Source organism: Cyprinodon tularosa, unplaced genomic scaffold (genome assembly GCF_016077235.1).
Source record: "Cyprinodon tularosa strain WSP-4 unplaced genomic scaffold, ASM1607723v1 ctg207, whole genome shotgun sequence".
Classification (NCBI taxonomy): domain Eukaryota; kingdom Metazoa; phylum Chordata; class Actinopteri; order Cyprinodontiformes; family Cyprinodontidae; genus Cyprinodon; species Cyprinodon tularosa.
Window position 1 is genome coordinate 186590 of NW_024038767.1, and position 12556 is coordinate 199145.

General features: G+C 39.0%; 1 protein-coding gene across 5 annotated transcripts in view; it reads left to right on the top strand.

Annotated features, from left to right (window-relative positions):
- Positions 1-12556, top strand: part of trim9 (tripartite motif containing 9) — a 60898-nt gene that overhangs the window by 31221 nt on the left and 17121 nt on the right. For all 5 annotated transcript variants that reach the window (XM_038285129.1, XM_038285132.1, XM_038285130.1 and 2 more), the window contains exon 4: positions 12360-12470. In XM_038285129.1, the coding sequence (XP_038141057.1) occupies positions 12360-12470 (111 nt within the window). The remainder of the gene's footprint in view (positions 1-12359; positions 12471-12556) is intronic.

The window sequence follows — 12556 nt, forward strand, 5'->3', positions numbered from 1 at the left end:
ATCATCACTAACACTAAGAAACTGGAGAACATCAGCCCAGTTTTCAGACAATAGACTTTAAAATACTTTTGTTAGTCTATAAATCATATTCTCACTTTGTAAACCACAGAGACCTCTCAGGTCTTCTGGCCTAGATCTACTCTGCATACCCAGAACCAGAAGCGGACATTGAAGGCAGCTTTACGTTGTCACGCTCCACAATTCTGCAAAGTTAAACTTCAAAAAAAAAAAACTAAACATGACCAACTCTAATTGGGTAGACACAGATCAAGGGGCCTCCAGAGTTTCTGAGGTACATTTTTGAACCATGTGCCGCAGAGCATCTTGGTGCAGTCCAGCAACCAATCAGAGAAGCTAAGCTGGGAGCTGGAAGGGAGGCAGACCCTGCATCAGAACCCTGATCTCTTCTCTAGAGCTGTCAGTAAAAAACTATCGAAAAATGAACAAGAACATATATAAAGGGGTGCAAGCTAGGTTTACATTCAAAGCCATGAGAATGTATATTTTCATGTGCAAAGAGAGTACTCTGGTCACTCCATTAAAATATTATGTTAATGGACTTAGGTGAAACTGTTCATGAATACCTACATAAAATATCAAAACTCGCCAACAGATTATGTTCATTTTTATATTCTTGTATTTGCAGTTTTTACCACTTACCTAAAGACTCTTTTGATTACCTCTAGCAGCTACAAACAACAGCACCAAATTACGGTGGCCCTGAAGTGCAAACTGCAACTATAAATCTTAAAGCGCAACTACATTAAGGAAATCGCAACTACATAAAGCAAAGTGCAACTACATTAAGAAAAACAAAACTACATAAAGCAAAGCGCAACTACATTAAGGAAAACACAATTACATTAACCTACCGGAAAAGGTAGGTACCAGTGGGAAACATAACACATTGCTGATTGGACGGCGGCGCCGTTTGACCCTTGAACCGGAAGTCATTCTGCCTGCTGCGGCTTTTGAAAACATGGATATTGTCGGCGCCCCAAACATAGCTGCCGTTATCCAGGAATATTTGGAATCAGGACATACGTACGAGGTGATACTGGATATGCTCAAGACTAATCACGAAATTTCAGCTAGTTTGCGTACACTGAAGACACACTTAAAAGAAGCTGGACTGTTCAGACGACGCAACTTCCGGTTTAAGGGTCAAACGGCGCCGTCGTCCAATCAGCGATGTCTCATGTTTCCCACTGGTACCTACCTTTTCCGGTAGGTTAATGTAATTGTGTTTTTCTTAATGTAGTTGCGCTTTTAGATTTGTAGTTGCAGTTTGCACTTCAGGGCCACCGTACCAAATCCTTAAGGGAGCTGTTGCTAGATTTCCAGCAACAGCTCCCCCACTGGTATACCGGTCTACCATGCAGAACAGCTGGAATATTTAAAGATAGGATTATATTCCTCGTGAACTAACTGCACAGAAGACATTTCGGGGCCTACCTCCTCAACTAAAGACTTCTTGAAAATCTCCTTTTTTCCGCTCATCACAGCAAATAAAGCCAAGCAACTCTCTTCATTGCATCTGTCATTGTGTACAACAGCCCAGCATGGCATATCAGATGCATCTGCACACACTTGGGGCATCAGAAACTGATCTCGACACTTGTCTGTGTACAAATGAGGCATTGGAAGAATTTTTGAACAAAGTGACTTAAATGGAGATTGAAAACATATTTGTTTAGATTTTCCTTTTACTGTACCATCTAAACATTATAATTTAAAGTCGTTGGGAAGCGGCCGTTCCAACCGTTGTATTTCCCAATTCTCCCGAGTGGTGCCCAACTTTACACCAGTGAATAAAGTGATGTGATTGGTCGTTTATCAAGGGGGCGGGGTTGTTGTGGCGGAAGGTTGCACAAGCAGGTTAGGTTGTGGCTGGTTTGTCGGAAGCATCTTGCTAACCAGTTAGCGACTTAGTGCTAGTAGGTTCCCAATGGGAAATTCCATTGGAACCAAGTAGCACTAAATTGGTGACTTAGAAACGACGCTGTCAAGGAACGCTATGGACAGCGGAAACATGCAAGAGGAGGAGAGTTTAGTGTCGGAGGTCGTGGATGAGTCTCCTCCGTCATCCATTTTTTATTTAGAGGAGGAAAGCGGGGACGAAGATGTTGTGGAAGAGGACGCCAGGGCGGCAGAAGCTTGGTTTGGTGTAGAAGGCTTCCAGCCGTACATGTTTGAGCCCTTGCCTCGCAACGCTGCCAGTTCTGTTAGCTCTACGCCTGCCGAAGACACAGACGTCCATCCCCGTGAACACTGGGACGCAACTCAATGGGAAAGGAAAGGATTCTGATTTCAACCGTTGCGTATATTAGCTGCGACATATGAACCAAGATGCTATGACCGAAAATATTTGATTGACAGATGAGCGTTGATATTTGATTGGCCTAATTTAGGTGTTCAGGCTGACGTAGAACTAACTGGCCTGCAGAAGATAATGAAAAAACCCACAGATTTTAAGACAGGATCTTTTTTTAAATAGAAATGTTCTAAATTTTGGGACAATATAGTCTGATAAAGAGTACATTTATATATATGATTTAGCCAGAATGATTTGATATTTAAATATGACTTCCCTACAACTTTACATTTTCTGTCCAACTTTCCTTTCAATTTTAATCAATAATTCTTATCTTTTTCATGCAAAGTTTTACTATTCATTTTATTTTCTTTCATTACTCATATATTATTACTATTTTAATTACCTCTCTGCACTGTAATATACATCTCCTTTCCTTTTCATCTACAGCACTTTGAATTACCTTACTACCTTTATGAGCTGTTTAAGTAAACTTGTCCTTCTTTGCCAAGTCTTTAAATGAATTGATTGCATAGTCTTCTTTGTTCACTAGTTCAAGCTCATTCACCCAAGATTCTGCAAATATTAATTGTAAAGTGTTGCCTCAGAACCTCAGTTTGATTCAGATATGTACTTTCACCGAGTTTCTGTAGAATTATACAAACAAGGACAGATTTGGTGCTGCAGAGGAAATCTTTCCAGCCTGTGCTCACATAGTTTGACCACATTTAAATAAGGCATTATGCATGCTTTCAGGGAAAGTGTCTCCATATTTTTAGATATGTATTTATGTAAATTGGATACATAGCAAATAGTGATGCATTCTCAAACACTAGACCTGCATTAAAACACCCTGCTGAATATCAGCTGAAGGCTGGTGGTTCAGAAAAGGAGAACAAGAAAGGATAAAGTGACACCTGGGATGTTTCTGTCAGAACTTCTTATCCTCAAATTAATCAGCTAAAATGAAGCATTTCATTGTCTTTGTGTAGATTTAAAAGATATGCAGTCCTTACTGATTATGCTCCAATGCACACAACAATCCATGGAAAAGGGGATTGTTGTCCAATTTCTGTCAATTTACCTAAATGAAAAAATGTGATCTTTCTTCATGACTGGAGACAAAAAAAAACGGTGTTATTTACCTGCCACACAACTAGTAGGTGGTATGTTCTATTAAACTAAACAACATCTAAATGGCTGGAAAGCATCTCAGCTGAGTCTTACTAAATAAGGCTTTCCCATCCTTAGAGTATGTATTATTAATCTGGAACTGCTCCATTCAGAATCTTCCAAGCTGATTGGGCAAAGCGACACCTTGTGGGGGAATAAAGATTAAAAACTGGTTCAAGTTAGGATAATTAAACTGGGAAGGACTTAAAATATAACGAATCGTGTATAAATGGCCTTAGAAGAAATTGCATCTACTCTACAATAGCAATGTTGATTCGTTTTTGACAAACCGTCACTTTTCTGCAAAAGATGAATGTTGTGAAAGACGAAGAGCTTTGGCTGTAAGACAGTAGAAATAAGCAATTCCTTTAAGGGTGGGCTACTGGCAATGGCTGAACTTAAAGACTGTTCAGTATTTATTACAGAACATTTTGAGAATGGAAAAACCCAACTCCAATATGAGGAAAGCATTTTGTTGTCATGGAGCCTCACATAACTCTGTAATGGGTTTCAGTCGGAAGAATCAGTTGACTTGAGACGGGAGTTCTAGAGGTAAGGCCAGAGCTGCATGTGCAGTAGAGACTGACATTTTTTCGGGAATCCCACGGGTCACAGGATTCCTGTGGGATGGGAGTCAGTATCAGTAACGATCACGTGATTGGGACGGTACAATTTTAAACATTAACGGGAGCAGACAGGAGCGGGAGCAAACCAATAGTAACTAAAAAAACTAGGATCCATGCCAAAAAATAAAACAAAATAGAAAGAAAAAAATCCAGTACTGGCGCCGCCATTTTGTAGTTTTTTTCCTTGAAGCCTACACTATAATGAGAGTCAAAAAAACTACACGACCCAAAAACCAACAGTGCTTCCGCTCTGAGTTTCTCACCCGTGCTCAAAAACAACAATGGAGGGACCAACAGTTACTACAGTTAGAAACAGGAACTTAACTGACCCTTCATAGAAATTCAGATTCAATGTATTGGCAGAAATCTTATTGAAGACAACAAGAATGGGAATGGTGCAGGAGCGGGAGTCATTTTGAATGGGAGTGGGAGTAATTTCACCAGGAGTGGGACGGGACAGGATTTAGATTTCTACTCTGGCCCGGGATCGGGACGGGACACCATTTTTTTCTGTGGGAGTGGGACGGGACAGGTGTGAAAATCCACTCCCGTGTCAGTCTCTAATGTGCAGTCATTTGGTGGATTGGCCCAAGGAAGAAATCCAGACCAAGTCCAATTAAAAAAAGCAGCAAGACTTGAAACCAGTGTTTTGTTCTGGTTTGAGCTTTTTTGTAGGGAAAAAAGGACAAACGTTTCTCTAGATCTGTAAAACTGTCCGAGGCACAGACGATCCTAATGACTTTTGCAGCAAATGCTCTGTCTATTTAACAATTTTTAGATCGTTAACTAACAAAGAAAATAAATAGGGAGCATAACCACAATGGAAAAAATTGAAATCTAGATAAGTCATTTTTTCTTAAAATAACTGAATTTGTTCTTGAATTGAGGAGATAAAAGAGACATTTTAACAATGGAATGAGGCAATTTACATTTAAAATAGGAAAATACAATTCCATTGTCTTATTTCAAGTGCATTTTATCTAAATATCTTATTTGAAGTGTAAAAAATACTCATTCCATCGACAAAGTATCTCATTTACTTATTCAAAATAAGGTTAAATACAGTTAATTTAAGACATTTTTACTTATTTATAGATCGTTTTTTCAGTGCATGACAATAGGCGAGGGTGGGAACGTAGATCGATCGGGAAATCGAGAGCTTTGCCCCCCGACTCAGCTCCCTCCACCGCAAAAACGATCTACAATTAAGTAAAAATTTCTTAAATTAAGTGTATTCACCCTTAATTTGAGTAGGTAAATGAGATAGTTAGCCAATGGAATGAGGATTTTAACTCTTAGAATACGATAATTAGATAATATGCACTTGAAATAAGACAATGCAATCGGTTTTCTTATTTTAAGTGTAAATTCTCTTGTTCTGTTGGCAAAATGTTTCTTTTACCTCCCTAATTCAAGAACAAATGCACTTATTTTAAGAAAAAAATGACTTACATAGATTTAGATTTTTTGCAGTGCATGAGTTGTTGCACTCGCTTTGTGTTGGTCTGTCACAAATCAAAGTTAAATACTTTGAAACTTGTGACTCTGACACGAGAACCTTTAGAAAGTCCAAAAAGTATGAGTGCTTTTGAAATCCACTTGAAGTTTTCAAATGCACTAAAGAAAAATGGTTAAAGGCAGACATTTGGTTTCTCTGACCTATAATCAATGATTATAGAGACCAAAATATGCAACATAAACAATCAACCTTTGAAATAAGTTTCTTTTCCATTTTTGGAAAAATAACGTTGCAAAGAAAAAGAATAACTGAGATATGCAAATAGAGAAAGTTGCTCTAAACTTCCCTGTTTTATTGCCTCTACTTCTTTATCATAAAGCAGATTTTGCTTATAACACTTCCCATCCATCTGATAATGAAATAGAAGTCATAAGTTGCTCCTCACTGACTGCTGAGTCACAGCGGGTATGGAGCTTGTCACATCCTGTGACTATCACTCTGAGCAACATCTCATGCTATCCAACCTTGCATCCATTTATTTCTTCTTGCACACTAATATGTTGGCATCAACTTTCAAAAATGTCAACCTATAAAGAAATAAGATGCATTCCTCCTAACTGTGCATCCTCTATCTTTTGGGCCACTGCAAGACTTTTTGTAAGAGCATCCACAGCAAGGCCAAATGTGCCGCAGTGGCCCAATAATTACAGCGGGCATAAATAGAAGGAGGCTAGAAGAGCTGGAGCGAGAGAGAGAGAGGGAGAGAGAGAGGGAGAGAGAGAGGCAGAGAGATAGGGAGAGAGAGAGGGAGAGAGAGAGGCAGAGAGAGAGCGGGAGAGATGGCTCCTTATTGAGATGCTACTGAATCTCAAACATAGCATGAAACATTAGACACACATGAGAGTTACGCACAGCTAGCAGCAGCTGGTAAAACTGGGAAGCACAGAGTTGGTGGAGGATGTCATGTGGGCTCTTATTTGCCCCCAAATGATGATAGATGCAGACATAAGGTGTCAAAAATTGATAATAACCTGACATGATTGTGTTTAAGAGACCTCATGGAGGCATTCTGGCCCACCAACAGAAATCACATCAAGATGCTAAATTTCTTCCACTGGGCCACACCACTCTTGCTACGTAAATTAATCTTTCTCTAATTTTCTGCCTGTTGTCTAGGAGATGTTTTTTACCATCTCACAGAGAACTTAAGTGACCTACATTGTGCAAAATCAACTATAGCTAAAAACATAAAATCTACCCCAGGGGCGTCAAAGTGGTTCCAGGAAGGGACGTGTGGCTGCAGGTTTTCTGGACTGGATTCTGGTGTGCTGTTGCTTGGCTGGAAAGAAAACCTGCAGGCACAGGGCCCTTTCCACAAGATTCCACCCCCCTGCTCTACTTCCTGTCTGTAGTTCATGTTATTTTGTGGGGTCAACAGTAAAGATTTTGTCCAGGCTTGGAAAAGACCCCACGGCTGATTCTAAGCAACCTTTAGCGTCCCATTCATCATAAAGAAGGCCAAGAGAGTTCTTGCTGCCTTTTGCCCCATTTCCACTACCCTTTAGAAACCGTGCCGAGATCGGTCCGAGCACTGTAACCGAGATAACTGTTGAACGTAAATGGCACTCACACTGAATCGGACCGTGCCAGACACAACCGAACCGCACTAAACTGGCACTGGTTCATCAGTAGGTCTTGGTGCGGTTCAGTTCTGTCTTTGTTCTCAGATAACAAAGAGAGAAGACTGCATCATGTCCTTACAGTCCGCTTCCTTCAGATTCATGATTCATTTCCAGTGATGATGCTGCTTAGCAGTTTGGTGAACCTCAACGTCTGTCGCGTTTTCCTGCGTCTGTAAGCCCTTATTAGACTAACTTAATAAGTTTATAACATTAGTTTGCTGTATCCACTTCCAAAAAGTCGACTCTGTCAAATAAATTTAGAGAATGAGAAGTAGTACCGTAGATCGTCACTAGGAGGCGTGGAACCGTGCTAGGTGGAACCGTGTAAACGGTCGTAAGGAACCGAGCTTGGCACGGTTAACTGATCCAAGCTCGGTCCAAACTCGGCACAGATTCAGAGCGTATGGAAATGGGGCTTTTTTACCGCCAGAGGTGGTGTGAAACCATGCTGGAATGGCTCTTGCAGTTAGGGACACGTCTTTTACACAGCAGCATAATAGTTTAGAACAAATACTCTGTTTTGACAATGGCAATATCTTTATCATTGCCTATCATCTGCCTATAACTGACTTCAGATTGCTTAACAAATGATGATATAAAACCTTTCATTTTGTGTTACAGATGACTGATTAATGCTTCCAGGAGAAGTTCACCAATCACCGGTGGCATTTTTATCCAAAATTAATTTTGTGGCCATATTTTATTACGTGATAAAGATGTTTTAAAAATGTGTGGTTGTTTTTTTTATAATAGTAACAGAAGCTCACTGAACTAAACAGCATCATGAGTCAGCGTTTTTAAATAAATCCAACATTAGCTACATTAATGTAACAGTGGTAAGATTTTACTTTTTAAAGTTAATTCCAGTTTCTAGAAAATTCTAGATTACATTGAGGCCTGTGACTGAGGCCTGTCCGCGACCCCTAGGGCGTCCACGGAGGTACTGCATGGGGGTCGCAATTTTTTCGCTGAAATTTTTTCCACTAATTTAAATATCTTTAAATCCACATTAGCATGAATCCAACAGACTGTAGTAAACAGATAAATGGAGGCAGAAGATGTCTTTCAGTCATCAATGCTCACATTCAGAGACACACAGGAGCTCTTTCAAGCTGGGCACCGTTTCATTCACAACACCTGTCCCATCAACCAGGAATCACAAATACTTTAATAATCCCAGGGAGGGATTACTTTAGTTAAATTACTCCATCTGTAATAGAGTGACTATAGGACCAGTTTGATATTTTCAGTTTTATTTAACTGATATAACACAATTTCATACAATATATATAATTAGGGGGTCCCTGCTTTATCTCGCCTTAAGTTTGGGGTCCTTGGCCTGGAAAACTTTGAAGACTCCTGCTTTAGAGTAACAGCTTGAGGATATCTACATGCCAACTGGTTGATTAGAATTGATGCCAGAAACAGAATTTTCTGTTCGACAGTCTTATATATAAATATGTGGAGTTAACCAAATTATTCTTGCACTTTTACTGGACTCATATAAACAAGTGAGATAAGATGAAAATAAGAACCTTTTGGGTTTGGTGTGAAACAAAATAATAGATATGTGAATTAGAGCCTTGTGCCGACTGATGAGTATGGCAGGGAGTCTGTGATGACGGACCTGGGAGTTATGATGCGTGTTATCATAAAGTTTTTGAAAAACCTAAATATCTTAGATCTGATCTTACTTGTGCTCAAATAGAACAGACTTTGTGTATAAACTGAAAATGAGCCATTTCTTGACCTGTTAACAGGAAAAGGATCCATCATCATGCTGCCAAATCATACAGGAATTATTCTGCAAACATGAAACAACATTCTTTTATGGCCGTCTCAACACACAGATATAAATCCTCTAGAAAACAGATGGCAAAAAACAGAATAATAAAGGATCCCTTTTTCTGTATTTTCCACATTTGCAGAACTTTATTTCTTCTATTAAAGGAGGAACCATAGAAAGTATGAAAAGCAGCGATTCCAGTCCAGTCATTGTATTACTGCTGATTTGTGAAAATTATTATTTCTCAACATGGGAATTTTCTACCCCTCACTAAATAAATATTCTTAAAAAAAACTGACTGAGTTTTTACTTTATGTTAAAATATGAGCACACTGAAGGCTGTTAAACAGGCCTTTACATGGCTGTAGTCAGCACTGTGTGTGAGTTAGAAGCTTCTTCATGCAGATGAGGGACAGCATTTTTAAACAGGCAGTGGCAGCCGTGACAAACTGGTCCTGGAGCGCTGTCAGGCCACTACAGGGCTGCAGATGTTTCAGACTCACAGCAGGGATGGAAGGACCTCAGCACTAAAGATAAAGACCTGGACTTAAATGTCATCCAGCTGTGCCATTAGAAAGGTTAAGAGTTTTTCACTGGCTGTTTTTTTTTTTTTCTAAAAGACAGAAATTAGTAGTTTAGTAAATTACAGTTGGAGTAGATCATTGTGACTGAACCTCAGAGGAGAAGCTGTATTTTTTTATGTGGTTAGTTTAATTTCATGCTGAATGAAAACATGTCAGACGTTCGGGGAATTTGCTCTGTAATTTCCACCTGTTGCTTTGATCTGTCAAGTATCTGTTGATTTTAATACAATCATGTTCCTGAGCTTGAAAACCTTGAGAAAACTCTAAAAAAATTTTAAAGGATCAGAAATCTTGTGTAAAAAGTCATAAAATCCAACCACCTTATAGGTAAAACAGAATCAGCCTTTCTATAGTTTTTTTTTGTTTTTATAAACCACCATCTTGATATTATTCACATACGATAAAACACTATTAAAAAGCTGCAGCAAAAACTCAATTGTTTTGTTTGTGCTTGATCCAAATGTGTGAATAGTTGTATGTATTTGGACCTTCCCTCCAACCATTGTGTATTTTGAGCCAGTAATGACTTTAAAAAGCAACATGTAAGAAGAACTGTGGATGAATTTATACTTTCAGCGACAGACAGACGGACAGTGATCTCCAAGTAACATGTTCACAAACCAGCAATTTGTTTTATTGTTAATAGGGATGGACCGATAGGGAAATCTGGGCTGTATCAAAATCAGATGTTTATATTGCCATTACTGATTTTTACCAATATTATATTTTTTACTAACCTTTGGAGTCCATGAAAAACCGTCTGCAGTGCTGACATTGTTTCTTCAACTTACCGTAGTTAAACTACCACAATCCTGAGCTACATCACAATCACCGTCACATGACCAAACATGACTGACCCTTTCCCATCCAGAAAGAAAAACAGCAAATACATGGAAATAAACATTACTGTTTCCGATATCCCAATTTTACTAATCCGTCCAAAACCAATATGCAACCCTAGTTTTTAATCTTCATTTAACCAGGAATGTCACCACTGAGATTAATAACCTTCTATATGCAGGCCTGGAATTAAAAATGAGAAGAGCATAAGATGATAGATGTGTTAAAATAAAAAAGATAGAATTAAATATTTTGAATTAAAAACACAAATTTAAAGAAGTCGACTCTAACACCCTTTTAGGAAGCTGTCAAATTAAACACAGATTGATTGTGTGTTGGAAATGCAGACCTTTTGCTGATTATAGTCACCATTCCACCCTGACACAATGCATGTCGGTAAAAATAAATTAATACATGAATAAATATATAACAAAGCAGAGGGGAGAAAAGGAGAACAGGCATAGCAGCAATATGAATTAAAATGATCTGTTTGGTATCCAAGGTGACGCTCTGAACCACTGCTTTATTGATCTCCAGTCAGGCAAATTACCTTATAGTTTCTGAACCTTACAGTTTTCTATGGAGTCACACTGATGCCGGAAACTGCTTTGCTTTCACCCTTTTGTTCTTTAGTGGCCATTGTGTGATGAAGTTATGCTGATTTGCTGTTGCTTATGTCTGTCGACTTGCTACTCGTAGTTTTTCTTGACTTCAACCATGTGAACAACAAAAAGAAAAGTTGTAAATGTAATGACGTGACATTCTAATGTATGAATTTAAATAAAGCTTTGATATCTGGTCCCTGCATAGCACAGGTTATTTTTTTGGGGGGGATCTAAAAAAGTTGGACGTACTGTTTGTCCTCTTGTAGCAGTGTCTAATGTAACGTCTTTGCTGCTCTGCGGCTCATTCTAATGTTGGTCCTACAACAGAAACAGCGGTGAAAGGCCTTCATTGCTTAAATCAAGCCTAATCACTTAAACACTTAAATAAAAAAGAAAAATAAATTGTTTTGCTGCATTAAATCATCCTCCTGGATGCCGTCAGTACCCGTTTGGCTACACGAAGGATTTTCCTCTCTTTTTTAGCCTCTGAGCATCTTGGATAGCTGCAGTTAAGTTTCTGTTTCCTAGCAACACGTAGAGCAGCGCTTCCATTTATTTCACACTGTTGCAAAGAGACGGTGGACATCAGGGCTGTCAGCGAGTGAGAGGGAATCTCCCACCTGAGAAAATTGGTCAAATATTGAAAGAACAGCTGTGTGCAATATGAATCTTTGACTGCACCTGGTCTGTAAACACAATAAACTTTTACTCTATTTTTTTTTATATCAAATGAATTGTTTCCATCATCTCTTTTCTTCTCATCCTGATCCGTGATGTAACCAGTGATGACTGTTTTCATGGTGTGTGCGTGAAAACAAAATGACACTTTCCCTCTGTAGGCGTCAGCGACAGAAACTGCTCCGTTCAGCCTCCTCTTCCTCCATCAATCTGCATCCCGAGAGTAAAGAAATTCCCCTAATCAATCACTCCAGCAGTCCACCTTTCATACTATTGGTGTATTTCCTGGTTTGCTTCATTTATCCTCTTTTTATTCACCAACAGCTCACTTTGATCTACCATTTTCCAGCCTGTGTGTTTTTTTGGGGTGTTGTTTTTTTTTTCATGAATTTGTTTTGCAGACATTTTTAATCTCCTAAAGAAAAAAAAACATTTTAGGTCTGTGCTGCAATCAATAAAACCATCCTTTATTTTGTTGATACTTTAAGTAGTGACAGTAAAGAACAGGCTGTAAACTAATCTACAATTAAGCCTTAAACCTATATTCTACACTGCTGCGGATGCATTAGCTTTGTCATCTTTCATTTATTTCTCTCTAACTTGTCTCTCCAGGTGGTTCGGGATCAGATCTCACACTGCACTGTGAAGCTGCGTCAGACAACAGGACTGATGGAGTACTGTCTGGAAGTCATCAAGGAGAATGATCCCAGTGGTTTCCTGCAGGTAGTACGTTGCTCAATGGGTTGTAAAGATGTAAAGATTGGAGCAGGATGTTACATATGGCTCCATTTTATTAGGTGTCTATTACA